This window comes from Branchiostoma floridae, chromosome 2, assembly GCF_000003815.2.
Source record: "Branchiostoma floridae strain S238N-H82 chromosome 2, Bfl_VNyyK, whole genome shotgun sequence".
NCBI lineage: Eukaryota > Metazoa > Chordata > Leptocardii > Amphioxiformes > Branchiostomatidae > Branchiostoma > Branchiostoma floridae.
In genome coordinates, this window is record NC_049980.1 from 26,807,059 (window position 1) to 26,823,576 (window position 16,518).

Here is a 16,518-nt window from a genome sequence, read left to right on the forward strand (position 1 = left end):
CACACACACACAAGAATGACAAACCATTCGCCGAAACACACTACGCAGCCGCGGTTGCTACAAACGGGTAAACCACACTTATACACTTTACCTATTCAAAAATCTTACATTTAGTGAAGATATCCAAAGACTCTAATTGATAGTTGCAGAAAAACAATTTTTAGCATATTGCCCAGAATCATATTTCTGGGTAATAAGTGCCTTTGTAAGATCTTGGCGCACTAACCAGAAGTTTTCACCGGGGCCGTTTTCCTCCAAAATATTTCAATGGATAACATCTTCTTAGATCTATTTTATGTTATTCTATCCCAATCTAAGTGTCTATTCACAGATACAAGGAGTACACGAGACTAAAGAACCTTTGTAGACTCACCGACTACTAAGTAACTATATTATCTGGGCTCAGACAAGAACCAGAATCAGCCATGCCTTCAAGCACCAAGCACCGGATTTATCAACCCGACTTGAGAAAAATATCATCTTTCCCTAGAATATTACAGTGGTGGTACTTAGAGTGCGTCTCGTTCTGTACCAAGCACTACAATAACAACATTAGATAGCTCTGAACAAGCCTGCAGCTAGCGATAAATATACAATGGTTAGATGTCAAGGTTATTCAGTGTAAAATGTAATATGATCAGCTACTGCCGCGGACATAGATAAGGATATTGTCCACTCAAGCAACGTGCATGCATGTTTCCATAAACGTCGTCGGTAAAACGGTTGCGGAGAACGATGTACTGATAGTTCTATTCGTGCCGCAGTGCGTTTTAACGTTTTTGTGTACGATTCATAACTCTACTGGTGCGGCTCACGCCTGCAAAGCGCCACATGGAGTTCCAATCTGTACCACGTGTGAACATCACAACTTTAAAAAGTGCAACGGCACACAATTTCCAAAAGGGAAGGCCTGCCCAGCGTATACATCTCGATTGCGTGTCTGCTCTCCGAGGCTTTCCACCCGAGAAATTGGCATCAAGGGTAAACTTGATTGAACAGCCCAAGCTCACGGGTAAGTGGCCATTGATCTATATTCCAATACACGTAGCTATCTTCAGGATACAGATCATCCCAAGTGCTTTCTGTGCCAACACGATCATACATTGTGTTCACTCAGCAGACCTTCGCTTACCTGGTTTGGAGGCGGCCCAAGAACCATGATTGTCTTCCAATGGTGCTTGAATGCTAAGACATATCGAAGGTCAAGAGAGAACAGCGCGCATCTATCAGCATCAGGATATTGATGGTTAGCCAGGGGCAGCTAAACTGAAATCACAGACATGCCAAAGCTGTAATAATGCCATGATTGCGATAGGTGACATTGTTAAACCCATAATTTTTCACTCTGACAATCTAGTCATCCAGGTTCAATATCATGTCTTTATTACTTTTTTGCCCAGTTTGCGCTTATAGCTGTTAGAAACTTCAAGTACAAAACTGCATGGTGCGTTACCCGACGCCATGATGTCAAGGTTGTACAATACATAGACATACACATATCCATTGAAGACAATTGTCACAAACGTCACATTATTAGTCTATAACGTTATATAGAAAACCACAATGCTTCGCTTTAGATATGAAAATCAGGTAACTGGTCTTTTTTCAAGGAAAGCCGATCCGTCTTTCATCAGCGCTTTGACGGAGAAGCTTGTCTGAGCCCTGGTAGTTTACTACGGCCATGACGTGCGCGTAGGGCATACAGAGCAGGCTAACAGGAGACGTGTGTAATGCCCCCTTTCCACCGTGGCGGCGACCTTCGGCCTATTATTGATAATAAGGTTCAACGAACGTCATTTGTAAAGAAGTGCACTTGGCAAGTTTTGTGTGTTTTGTTGTCTTTCAAATCCTACTTTTGCGTGTTCGAATGATAAAGTCACGGGTGATAGAAATCCACTTGAGGCAGCCGAATTGTCTCCATCCAGTGGTTGATGACAGGAGCTAGACGGTTGATAATTTCATTCTTCTTGCAGAGTTAAGCCTTGTTGCGTATGGTTCACGGATCGATGTACCTTTGTTAAAGCCCGAGGCTGATGGGACTCATAGGACAAAAATACTGGACCTCTGCAACAAGGCCGTCATCAATCTATGTAAAATTACATGTATATACAAACAGAAGTGGGGGGTGGGGAAAAACAACTGGCAGCAGAAGTGAAACACTACTGTTGTGCTGTCAATGAGACATGTCTGTACTACAGGTATTGGGGGATAGAAAAAACGGTTGGCTCCAGAGCTAAAACACCACCGCTATGCTTAAGTTCTGTAATTCCCATTTATGAATCTTTCTGCATTCGAGCAGTGCCCATTTGTTGAAGGTATGACAAAACGTTTTACAGGACACACATTGTTTCGTGAACTATTTACAAAAGGTCAGTTCGTGCCTACCGATACGGATTTCCAGCGGATCCGCCCATTGCAGCTATGTCGCGACACTAATAGCGCCACTTCGCTTACTTGATGGAGTGTGGTCTTTACCGTGGCCGTTATTTGTAATGCCGTGTAGAGCTCTCTGTGTCTTGGACGTAATCCAAGGATATTAGAAGGAGAAGAGAGCTTGTACATCCTCATATTGACCGTAGAACATGATATTAATCCAGCAGAGCTGCACGGTTGAGAGTCTAGCTCAATTGTGCATGTACACCAGGTGACACATACTCGCCTAGTATGAATTAGGAATTGCGACAAAGAATAGCATACCAGGCAGACATACACAGAAGGCTTGTGTCTTGCAGCAGGATAGCTAGCGTCTTGTTAAAGATTGGCAGTTATTTCAAAAGTCAAACGAACACCACAACCAAATTTATTGACGTTCTTTTTTCAGAAGCCTGATAGTTGTCTTCTTCCAGGGTATATTGTATCAGATAAGTATATCAGATATTTCAGAAGACGAAAAGAAAAACAACCACCACAACCTTATCTCTTTACATGGGCAGCAAGCCAAGAAATCTGTATGATCGCATGTTCAAAGATACCTAAGCCGTTTTCTGGCGCTGAAACATTAATCTTTTCTCCTAGGTACGTCTGATGATCATAGTTCTGGGCCTGTGTCGTCATATCGAATAGCACTGCCAACAGTTGCTCATCGAGCTCTGAGAGGCAACGATACTTAAGATTTACATTTAGATTGTGGGGAAATCCCATGTCCCGAAGACATTACTTTCCCGAAGTTGGCAACCAAATATAGACTGAAAGAGACATTTTCTCTAGTGAGAGAAGAAATAATGGTTTTCTGTAGATCTTACAGCCATCAATATCGATGCTTTGCAGAGATGATTTAGAGTGCAACTTGAGTCTTTTACAGAGTCACCCAAGTAATTTCACTCAAAATATGTATTTGAAAAATAGAAAAGGAAAAAAAATATTTAAGGCTTCCTTGAAAATGTCTTGGGCAGCAGGATATCTCAAGTATGTATACCACTGGGATTGATGATGCTGCAATAAGAGATCTCTGTAGGTTCGCCGGTTTCGTTTGATGTTGCAACTGTACCGGTGTACCCCGTGGAATACCGTACTGTGTTTGTTGACGTACTATAGCCAAATGCAGTGAACACTGGTTGGTGCATTGATGTCCTCTTGCAATAGATTAACAGAACTATATCTATATCGTTATATCAAATATAATTGCGCTTAAAACGCAACACGTATATAGCGTTGATGCCACGAAGAGTTGTTCCTTTACCACTAGTTAGCTAGTCACACATGTTCAGACACATTGCGAAGCAAATTTAGATAAACTGACCACGTGGGCGCTGTATGCAGCTACCCAAGGGCCTCGTAGCAACGCCTATCAAGGTTTCCCCTGCACGATAGCTGAGTGACGTGATGCCTCGCTCAGGGCCAGCTGCAATTCAAACTGGTTTGGGATGTGATAATGTTACAGTTGGGACCTTAAGATGTGTTAGATTAAGTTGGTAGCACACACCATGTGTCCTTTTGATGACATCTTCTCAAACATTGGTGCTGCACTGAACTTCAAAAAGGTGTATTAGTCGGGCTTGTTCTGTATCTTTTCCTCTGTGTCTACGTTCTTTCTAATTAAATATACTGCTCTTCTAAGAATTAACGTTCTGCTCCTCCCTATGCACACTGTTTAAAAGATACACGTACTAAATGTTGAAAAATACACAAAACACACCAAACCTGGTTCAGAGTTTTAAATTTGGTTAAACATTATTGTTTTACTCGCTCGTGGCATAGTTGGACAACATAAAAAAATGTTTGCTACAGTTTATCACAAATGGTAATCCTGATGTGGCAAATGAAGTAATTCTGGTTTATTACAGCTTTGTACTACGAATGAGAGTTTAAACTAAGAGGAAAAGTGGCCGTCGTTTTCGTAGCAAAAATTCCAAGTATGAGAGTTTAAACTAAGAGGAAAAGCGGCCTTCGTTGTTGTAGCAAAAATTCCAAGTCTAGCGAAGGTGGCTGAAGCTCCAACACAAGAGAATGAAGCACGTCTTGTCTGTGCTCTGTGATACCGTAGTTCGTTGGTATGCTACAACAATGGATTCAGCACCGAGGTCAGCACCGCTCTCCGCGATCTCCGCGCCTCTGCAATCTGATACAATCAACACTATCTTTAACCTCAAGGCCCAACAACCAGGACCGAATTCAAAGTTGCCAATAATACATTTTAGATGATAGGGTTTGAATGGCATAAACATTTTATTCATCACTACTTACATCGCACGACGTCAGAAACGACAAGCCATACCCACAATATGGACAATATGTGATTCGAAGCATAACTGCCGCCTCAGTGTGATTCTAACCTCTGGCGATTATCGACATAATAACGAGGGGGGCATCTTGTTTGAAGGCGCCCAGGATGCACAGCGCGGTTGTAATTTGCGAAGGTTGTAGCCGCGCGGTTTGGCAGTAATTATGTCGAACAATAGAGACGAGTGGTGCTGGCTGACTCAGCCGTGGGCTGACTCACTGATGTATTGGCTTGCTGCGCGGTTTTGACTCACATGGAAAGTCACCCTGTCTTTGTTTCAATCTTTTCATTCTCCCTCGACGTCATCCGGCTTCAGCTGAGTATTTAAGAGGATCCCTTTGCCTCCAGCGAGGAACTTACTAACGGCAGAGCTGGCGAGACACTGAAGGTAAGTTGTATGTTGCTCTTTCATATAGATACGTAATGTCAACCAACATAGTTCCAAAGGGTGACCAAAGACCGCTACACTTTAAAGCAAACGAACTTTGTTAATACCCGGGTATCTGAACTGCGCATACCTCGGGGATTACTGATGATTGCACGTCTCTCTTTTTTGTACATATACTCCATGTAATATTTGGTAGGAGGGTCGGAGCCAGGAAGAGCTACTTGATAGCGGACCCACCTCTGTTATATGCGACGGTCTCGGGTGCCCATTGGAACGATGGAATTTTAACGTTATACTAGTCCTGACTTCATGCGTGTGCATTTCTGGTGTACTGATTGTGTCATATCATCTACGGATCCCGACCTTTGGCAGATTGTATAGTATCGGTATCAGGGACAGGCTAAAACAGACGAATATAGAGTGGCAGGAATCGAATAGCACGGATATACAACGCGTGAATCTATTTGGAAGTTTCAGACTGAAAGGATACCATGCTTGCTTACTTGCTTAAGTCCATCCGGTCTCGAGTTGCAATGGCAGCCCATGTGTCCCTGTCAATCATTGCTCGTTGTAAGGTGTCAACTTCAAGACCAGCGTCTTTCTTGAGCATGTCTATGTATGTTGCTGTCGGCCTTCCCGACCTCCTCTTCCAACGCCTGGGCGCCAGGAGTACCAGGTAGATACCATAAAGGTAGAAAAACATCTCTCAGGGAACTTTCTCTGCTTACTGTTGTAGGCAACAACAGTAAAAGGTGATTATGAAACTCTGTTTCTTAAAATCAACTTTACTTCAGTTACTAAAAAGCTACAGTTGTATCATGAACCCTTTTCACCTATGACATATTGCTGTCTATATTGTTTTGCCAGCACTTTGTCAAGCAAGATGGATCATTTTTCTTCGACAAACCTAGAGACCCTCACAGTTCTAGCTATAGCATACTAGTACTACCATCAATAACTAAAATCCATGTGAACTGTAGTAGCTTTCTTATCATACCTATGAACTGATAATTGTCATTTATTGTTTATGAATTCTTTGTTTCAATGTTTGCATGTATATGTTTCATTTCAATTTATGTCATACAGGGCTCCAAAGCAAAGGAACCATGGGTAAAAATGACAGAAATAAATAAATAATGATGAATGCTCTTTTTTACTTCAATGTATCTTTTGTATCTATCTAATTTTGAGAAACACTTTATCTGCCCCCTTACCAGAATGGAGTACCACATCGTAATACGTTTTGCAAATAGGGCAATGTGTAAAATATAAATGTAAGCTAAGGTAAAGTATACATATATACATACCGACAGTCTCGAAAGCGCATAGTATACTAGTAGAAAGTCCAGTTTAAAAGCCCCAATCGTAAATAATGTACACTTCCAGATAAAGCAACTTACGTGTGCCTACATCAGTTCCAAAACGAGAGAGATGCGCTGATATGTTACGATGCCCTTCAACACAAAAAGCTTCTCCGGATTTTTTTTAAGTGGACGTTAAACATTGATAAAGTAAAGCATAAATTGTGAACAGTGAGGGCAGTTAGGAGTGGTCGGAAGATGTCACTCATCAACAGCTCGAGTGGGGTCAATTTGGACAGTAGCAAAATGTGCAGTTTTCAAGGCATGGCACTGTTAGCTGTCCACAACATGTATTTTTGGAAGCATATCTTTTCCAATAATATGCAGTTTAGTATCATTATATTATTTTTATAGAGGATTAAGAGCCAATATTGAAGGGAATAGAATTAGCACCGAGAGTGCGAAACAAGGTCCTTTTGATTTTTTTTGCACCACGTATAATAACGACCAGAAATTTTCCACACTATTTGTACTATGAATTGCAATAAATGTAAATACACACCTGTTCTGGTACATACATGTATATGTTATCGTATCGTAAGTGCCGGACTCAATAGGTAGCTAGAAAAGTAGCAATAATTGGCCAAACATGCCATAGGGGTCAGTCGGCCGCGGAGTACTCCTGCTGATCCTCTGGCATGTTGTCTATTTGGCCAAGGCCACTTACTACTATTTTCCAGCAACTTGTGGAGTCTGATAGAGACTAGAACGAGGCAAGAAATTGTCACATTTCAAAATATTACTCTTTCAATTACACGCCCTATTGCTGTAGCACACATCCGTTAGAAAATGCACAAATATGTCGATCAGGAAAAAACATTTACTAAGAACTAGGCAAACGAATGCAAATATTTCCCTTCGAAGCGGTGTAGATCACTCGTCATGCAAAACAGATCTCGCATTCTATGTTGTGAAGAAGAACTGTGATAGTCTAATTTTCCCGTATTTCTGCGTATCAATATTAATCAATTAATTGAAGAAACGCTGCAAACCTATTCAACACATGAAAAATTAAAACCATTTGTCTTGCATGCTCCAATGAAACGAAACAAAATACCATTGTTGTTTCTCATCTCTCTAGGCTGTAAAAGTATCTAATTGACTGGTGGATTTGCAAAGCAAAGGTAGATTCTTTCTGGTGACGGATTCAGTTGAAATTATCAGAGTACAATCCTTCATGCCAGCTACATGTACAAACCAAATATCAATCCATCCGTGTCATAATAGTTTGCCTGGTTACATGGGTTCTGAAGACTGATATTAGAACATTGATCATCATGATAACAACACCCGAAAAATCAGTTTGCCAAAGAAGTTGCACTTAAGAATTCTAAACTATAAGTCGTGTCACGGTTTCTACAGAACATGGGCAGTCGTGACTTATTATGGAATGGGTCAAAGTGTAAGATAATATTGATAACCAGTTATGATTTTGAGGAGTAACATGCCGATTCGGATCCTTTCTCTTAGTCTCATGAAACAATTCCCACTTGTGTTTGAACGCCTTTGCAGCAGTAATTTGTAAGCAAGTAACAGTGAAAACGAATTCAGCCCTCTAAATTAGGCCTTGGGATCTGAAACTTTGACCGACACTGAGAACTACAAAGTGGCTTATTGAGTATTGCAGCGTATTCACATTTAGCCGATTACTGGTACATAGTGAAGTGAACTTGGCGACACTTTGTGCTTACACGGGCAATTTTGTAGAAGCGTTACAGCCTGAAAATCCAGCTCTCGGGCTGTTTTAATTATGTGGTGTTCAGGAAGAATGGGAGAAGACAGGCGGGGATGGTTGACGGATGTGCACCCGGGAATAGTTACTCGCCTCGATCCTTAGAGCCTGGAGCTCTTCTCCAGGAGTTACCTCACCCCCAGGAGTTAACTCTGCTGAAAAATAACCGTCAGAACTACTCAACATTTTGGGTTTGAAACGTACATAGAGAACAGCAATGCATAACATAAACCGATATCTTTAGCGATCTGAATCAAATCATTGTTGCAGAGTTAGGAAAATAGTTCAAAAGTAACTGAAATATACCTGTCCAAAGAAATCTCATGTCCTTCGATAGAAATCAATGTACAAATTGGATTTCCCTTGCTTGCTGGGCTCAGTGCAGTATAAATATGAATAGCAGCAAATAGACAATTCGAGTTATCCTTTTAGCTTCGATCAATCTTGAACTTTTTACTTATTAAATGTAATAGGACTGTCATTGGCGTGATGGAAGCTACGTGTACATGTACCTATGGTGGATTTGGACTGCCAATGTAAATCATTGAACCAAAAAGACAAGGATAATTATAAATGAGTGAAGGAAAAATCACGGAGATACTATGATACTCTCCTCTTTATGACGCTAGTAAAATGAGTATAAAACAGAATCTGTACGGAAAATACGCATCATCAAAGTTTACATAGCAGAGGATGAGTTATATAACAAGGAAATTAATCAATGATAATGTGGTATATTGGCAAATTTGAGTGTTTGCACAAAATGAGGGATGGACCAAAAAAATTCTGTTTGTGATAGTTTGAAGTGATACCAGAAAGACGAGTCAATAAAATCATATCCAAGCAGTCACGGAAAATGTTACCTACTACTCTTTTACTTGATAGCCTATATCGTATTTGCAGACTTCACTAGTCCGGTTACCAGACGAATGCCATGACTCTCCATTTATTTACTAAGGACACCAAGCTTCGGGCCTCGCTGGAAATCCCGGCGTGCCGTGTGAGCAGGTCTCCGGTGACGAGATGATATATGACGCGATATGACCTATTAGTGGCAAGCAGCCGCCATTTCCAGCCGACACCCTGGCACCTGGCACAGGGCGTGGGGCCTGCCGAGATTTCTATCGGAATAAAGGCCGAAATTTTGCGCCATTCATCATCTTACATCTGTCAATAGGACCTCATTTCGAATTCATACTTGTTACTTGTATGATCACGGGTCGTTTTAAACGAGAGTTAGACATGTGTCAAGACTGAGATAGCATGCATTTCCCCTGAAAGTCGTGATCGTGAGTGAACGCCACTAGGACATAATCTCTTATGATAATAAGTAAAATCGAACGATGTCAAAGATCCGGTCACGGTGCATTCCACACTGTATTGTTTCATGCAACCTTTGATCCTTTGGGAAAATGGGTACAAGATGAAGACCATACATATACGTCTGCATATAATATCGGCTTCATATGTGGTGAAAGAGCCACAGAGACCGTGGGAAGGTTACGTATGTGGAAGCTGAAGTTATCAACGAGGACAGGAACCAATGGAATGGAATATGATATTATTTTCTCGAAATTGGGAAATTTTGAAACCCGTGCCCGTCAAATCAAAGCACAGACATTTTACCAGAGACGGCACCATGCAAGTTGGTATGTAATCGAATCAAGCACGGAAACTTTTCATTGGGGAAACAAACTTGTAAAATCTATAGCGGCAGCGGATTAACACAAACCTCCTTTACGGTCGCTTTTTTGATGCCCACGTCCTACTTTTAATCGAATTACTTTGAGGAGGATTTCCGAGTAGAAGTCAGCGGACATCTGGTTATTCCCTTAGTTACGATTGCCGCAAGATAACGTGTAGGCGCAATATTAGATTGTCTACTGATGGCTTCAGAAGTAAATCCTCCAGCTTTCTTCTGCGCTTTCAAGCTGTAAATCAGATTTACCGTATCCGATTGGTCTTAACAAATCCTGCTTAGAATACCGAATATTGTCTTTCCTGTGTTTTAGGTAGTAGAGTACTAGTTCCAATTGTTTAACATGTATTTGTATCTATTAATTTTTGTTTCACTAGTTAAACGTAATACTATGTACTTGTATTCAGCTGTTATTTATTTAAAAAAAGATTCGTCATTTGCAAATTTTCAAATAGTGTAGACCATGAGTTTGGTTCTGCGAAATTTAAAGTGACAACTTGGACGTGTAAATGGATTCCGTCAATCTTGATTTGTAACAACCATATTGGCTTGCATACCAATAATGGTTAACTTTCGAAAGAAATTTCAGTTTACAAAACAACATTTCAGCTGGAGTTACTCTCTCGGGGGAGGTCAACCTGCCAGCAGTCCATACGAAGCCATTACTGGAAGTAGGTTACCGATAAAAGCAGGACACGTAGTCAGTCAAATTACTCGGTGCTACTTTTTCACTTCACCCGCTGACACCCCGGCTGCTGACGGCTATGTTGATGTACATACATGTGAGCACACTTAGGGTCCGTCTGCAGAGGCGCGTTTGAAATGTAGTGAAATGATTGACGAGGTGCTTCCTTGGTTCATGATTTATTCACTCTCCGCGCCGTCTAGCTAGGTTGCGAAATTCACTCCATCTTAACGTTACTGTTGGGCCTATCGGTGTAGCAGCGTGCATTGTACCCCCACCAAGAGTATACCCGGGTATCATCTATATTATACCCCTGAGGCGTAATCTAGGCTACTCTAAATTGTACCCCCCTCGCCCATGAGTCTGACCAGGCCAGATTTTCCCCCTATCCCTCATGTGCTCTTTATACACGTTTAACATTTATGTCTATTTTAGCCAAAATGCACATTTTCAACTTCTCTGTCATGATGTTCATGTCGATTGTGATACCCATGTGTCCTGATGTTTGGATCTTCCTTTTCGTAGTGCACACCTTGGAATGTATTTATTTCTGTTCATATATGTTCCTCATCTAAGCTCATATGAGGATTCTGTGCCCTAACATTTCCATCAAAAGTCTGATAAGGGAGTAGATTCTGTGCTATCACGGTCACGCTGGGTAGCATGTCGTCGTCGTCAGTTATGTAGAATGACGTGACAGTTCGTATCATTCAATTCCTTCAAAAAAATGTAGCCTCCGGTAATTCCCAGCAGTACAGGTTCGAATATACGACACCATGTCCAGATAACGAAGACACTTGGTCATTTCTATATTAATATATAGCATGATATACCGAAACAGACCAGCTCTATTCTCTTTTTTTTCCATGAGGATGCCTATTTCTGCCACATGTCTAAGGCATCTACTTGCTATGGGGAATGAAAAAGCAATAGGGTGGTGTCGAAAATAATTGCGGTTATTTAAGAATAATTGTTCCATAAAATTGCAACAATTCTTAATCAGGAGGACCTATCCATATGGCTCATTTACTTTGTAGTAAGCCAATTCAAAGCAGTAAGAAATGTAAAAAGATTCTTACGATTTACATTCAATTGTGACCTTCACAGTGAACGAAAAAAATCCGCTTTGTAAAATCGATTTCTGACCCAAACCAGATAAGGTGGGTTTTGGCACACTCCCAGACCTTCAATCAAACTAAACTACTTTTGAAAGAGTTACCGTCACAAAAACCTCACAGTATGATTTGGCAAAAGTGGGTGGAATGCAAAAATATATTCACGCAGCTGTGCTTCTCGTAAAAATGGCAATTTCCGAAGAATACCCGCACTATCAAAGCAGGGCCTGTTAATGGTCTTCCCCTATCTACCACTCTAACGGGACTAACTTTCACCTATCAGTAATCATGACAGAGCGTCCATTAGGTTTTACACCCCGGTCATTTACGTGGTAAGACTCTTTGTCTAAATAACTCGATGCTATCACTCTGCATAAGCCATTGTCTCAATGAAAGCTCATGCGTTCAAGGGGGCCATTTGTTATATGAATACCATTAGCACTATCTCCTGGGCAGCACGAGACTTACACAGCTTCCAGTGCAGAAGTACCAATCTATCGGGGAAATCAATAAAGAAGCCTTATTAGATCCTTTTTTTTTTTGAAAATCCCTTGACCACTTATGTTGGATTCCCTTTTCAAAGGGATTTTTATTTCTCTTGTATTTTTTTCATTTCTTTGTACTTCCGCCATTAAAGATTACATTCGCCCCCATGTGCAAAGTTCCGGACGGATTTGCCTCAGCGCCAATGTTCTACGTTTGCACAACATTTTTCTTCTGTGCAATTTTCTCAAAGCCTCCCCCACCGAGTCTCTATCTCTAATATACCAGATCATCAATCTACTGTCACAGACTCGCTCCTTAATTAAAGCTAGAAGATTAAAAAGTAAGGACATCCTTTATGCGAATATGATAAAGTCAACAAAAGCCAACCGAGGTTGTAGTATGGATTGGTGTCCAGTTCACATTACACGTAATTCGACCTGCCGATTTTCTCGCCTTGTCCTCTCGAAGCTGACCCCTATCCCTGGCCCCAGGCTCTTTGTATTAATCAGGATGTATTCAATAACGTTATCCTGTTGATTAAGCATTGATAAGCGGCTTGGACCCGCCTACTGATCGTATTAAAAGATAGTCTGCCATGGCCCATTCCACAAGGGACCCGTAACGCACTGTTTGCATGCACTACTCATCACCAATAGCTGCTGTCAAAGGCTTTCCGCACAAATATATATCTACATTTACCAATACGGCAAATTGCAATCTTTAACTTGGCTAAAACTAAACGTAAGTTAGTGTTCGCTGTAGTTTTGATTTCAAGGTGCTTAACAAACCGTGTCAGACCGTGAAATTAGCAATTTACGCACTGGAGCTGGTCAATTCTAGAAGTGACAAAATACCTTGACACATGTATCTGTCGATGCGTACAAATGGTTATCGGGAAGACCAACAGTTAGTTGTCGTATTGGCTTTTCTCACAAATGTCATCAAAACCATCAAAGCGTATGGCGTAAAGACTCCCGAAAGGTTTAGGTGAGACCTGGGAGTGACCTTTCTATCTGGCGAGATGATTTCTCCTGCTCACATCTCATTCAAATTTCACCAGTAGCAGCTGGGCGGGTCGATCTTTTTGCCACAGAAATCTCCTCTCTGACACTTCGACATTTACGGCGCATGTCAGGAGATTCTACGTGCCGTAAAATACTCCAGCTCAAAATACGGACACGGTGCCTGTATCAACATGTTCTTACGTACTCGGTTCCCTCTTGCACATCCATAGTTTCAACAATTCTCATGCGTCTTCTTCTCGGCTCTTGGCAGCAAACCGAGATTGTGCCTGGTGCTCACAAAGTCGCCTCGTCCCCGCCAAGCCTCCTTCATTATTATTTAATTATGCTGATTGAATGAGATTTGCCATTTACACAGTTAATTGAGTTTGTGTGCGCGGCGAGGCTGCATCCCGACCTCCTCCCGCTGAACAGCGTCTTTGATTTTGTTTTTGCCTGTCGCAGGATCCAATCTATACATGCGGGGGTGTTGAGAGTCTTGAGAGGGTCATTCTGCCCATACCAAGCGTCTTCAAGACTGTTCCGGGAGTTTGGAGTCGCCAACTGAAGAAGAATCCACCGTCATGTCAATAAGTGTAGGCAGGTGGCATCGCAGAGGAGCTACTCTGTTGGGAGTATGTACAGGTAAGGTTTACTTAATGTACAAACAAATTACTCCAGCTTTCCAATTTTCTATTAATTTTGCGGCTGTTATGTCGGGACGCTACACTCATTTAGTTTCCGCGGCTTATATTAGATTTGACAAGTAGCTCACTCGGGAGTGAAGTGCGTAGAAATATTCCATAAAAATGCTAACTAGACACGGTCCCCAAACATATGCCCATATATTTGTACATATGTATACATCAGAATAAGACGCAAACAGTGCATAAGCATTATAAAACTGTATCACTGCTTGTTAACGGCGTGATTCGTCATGAGTTTACATCTATATACCCTCCTACTCCAGATTTTCCGCTTTGTCAGCGACCCTGTAACAACATGGCAGAGTGCAATAATCTTCCACCAGCTCCACGCATATTGTTTAATTATGTTTTCCATTACCAAAGCACTTAGATTCGCCATTCCATTTCGGCTTCGATCAAACCCACCATGGAGACGCTGTCTGCAGATAAATTGTTTGATAAAGATGTTCAGACCTGGCATTAGCTGGCCTGATGGGGTGGAAGGGTGTCATTCGTCAACTAAGATGACGCCGCTTTTCTTTGTGCAGCACAGTTCTCCCGTTCTTGTTTAACACAAACCGACGTGACTGATAATGGACCGTACACTTTTGTATGAAGTAAATGTGAGAAAAAAGGAATTGTTGAAGCCCTAAGGTTGGAAAACGCGACGCTATAGTGACTTTAATGTTTTTAATATCGCAGCAATGCTTTGACCCGCAGGGATCTAAAATGACGTAGTATCATCTTACTGAAAGACATGGGACGTAGACAGGAGCCTATAAATCAAAGGTGGAAGTCATCGAGGAATTCATTTTAGATGTGTCTTGTCCAACAGCAGAACACAATGTGCAGAGCTAAAATCTTAGAGGATTGCGTATTTGGCGATAAAAGGCTGTAAAAATAAAAGCCATCTTCATGACTGAAGACAGACTGGGGTCACTGGCCTAAAGCAAAACTGTAAAACGTTTTAAAGTGTGTCAATTAACAAAACAAACTAATTGACTCTGTATGAAATAATGTCAAAGATTGACAAAAGATCAGAAAAGTTAGCAAACTTATATAGCTACTGACCCATATGGTCGTGTAGCGTTGGTCGATATTTTCACAAATTGCAGTCTTCAATCACATAACATTATCTTTAAAACGCGACGACAACTTTTTGTAGTGGAAATTCTTTGGCCTGGGAACAAAGTTAACAATACGTTACTGATAAGGCACATTTTCTTCTTCTTTTAGTTATTATGGTTGAAGTTTTCGACATCTGCCAAGTAGTTAATTGAAGATCCATTTTAGTGTCGTTTGGCCAAACCTGGTGGAAACATGATAATTACAAGGGTCAGTAATGATTGATTTTAAAAGTATACCAGCTGCTCTCTTTCCTTACATTGTTAGTTGTATGTAGCTTAAAATTATATGACCACATAAAATACTGCATGAATACAGAAAAGTGCAGTTCTATCTCACAATTGGTACCGAATATGACTCTGTTGAGAAATCAACCAAAAAAATCAGTGGAAGATGGATATTGTTCTGAAGAAATATTTGGAACATATGGTGTGCGATGGCCGTTAAATCTGTTTTTGTAACACATCGCTGGAGCCAATTATGGAAACGTGCGGTAGTGATTGAACCACGAAGGTCAAATATTTTACTCTTGATGTCAACTGATAAACCCGCAGGGAAACCATCTGCTCATTCGGAGGACGAGCCAAGTAACGTCAGCTTTGATGGACGATACAGTGTGCCGCGATGGCGGCTGAATATGGGCTGAGGTTGTTTCCAATCCATAGATAAGATGTTTTATGGCGCCATAAATTTCCAGCTTTCAGCTGCGGCTCAATGGTGGAGCATAACATAGCGGCGTGCATGCGAGAAAGACATTAAATCGGAAGTACCTCACGGCAGAAAAAAGTTACGAATCCACTTGTGGCTAATTATCAGCTGGGCGCTAATTGCCTGGACAATCCTGGCACCTCCGTTGTAGACCAATTTCGTCGGACTTTTTATTCCTCAACAACAGTTGTTGGACAGAAAATCTGGCAAAACATGAAAACCCTGGAAGCAATCGAGAAACAGCGCGTTGTGAAAGTAAAAAAAAAACGTACAACGGGGTTTAAAATGGAGACTATGAAAATACAAACGCTTAGTTCATACAACACCAACTCTCATAATTCCGCTGGGTACAATACCAAACACATTGTAAAAAAATTGTGAATTGAAAGATACCTAATAAAACAGCATCAGTAATACATGAGGTATTCAGATATTCGGGTGTTCAAGTCATTTTCGGGAAGGCCTCGATATATGTAACGCCGTCTTTTTAACGATTTGGCGGAAGTATGAGTGTTAATCTTACATTTCATTTTATCACTTAAAAAAGCAACACCAGTGGTACCATATGGATCAGGAAATCCTGATGCATGTTGGAGGACAGTGGCGATGACAGATAGTTTGAACTATTATTATTGGATCTTAAAGTCAACCGAGAATGCCATGGGGCTATTTTTATTAAATCCGAAATAAATGATACATAGCACCGGCGCACATCAATATCTAATACTCCCTCGTGGTAAACTCCAATTTTCAGCAGCCTACACTGTATGTCACATGTAATTAGACGGATGAGAAGGTCACACAAATCACAA

General features: G+C 41.1%; 1 protein-coding gene across 2 annotated transcripts in view; it reads left to right on the forward strand.

Moving 5' to 3' along the window:
* The first annotated feature begins 4,851 nt into the window (after positions 1-4,851).
* LOC118410384 (dorsal-ventral patterning tolloid-like protein 1) overlaps positions 4,852-16,518 on the forward strand; it is a 29,123-nt gene continuing 17,456 nt past the window's right edge. Inside the window, exons 1-2 of one of the 2 annotated variants that reach the window (XM_035812072.1) lie at positions 4,852-5,108; positions 13,653-13,832. In XM_035812072.1, the coding sequence (XP_035667965.1) occupies positions 13,772-13,832 (61 nt within the window). In that variant the 5' untranslated portion in view covers positions 4,852-5,108; positions 13,653-13,771. Of the gene's footprint in view, positions 5,109-12,425; positions 13,833-16,518 lie in introns of those variants that run through there. The other variant, XM_035812073.1, reaches the window with a different exon arrangement.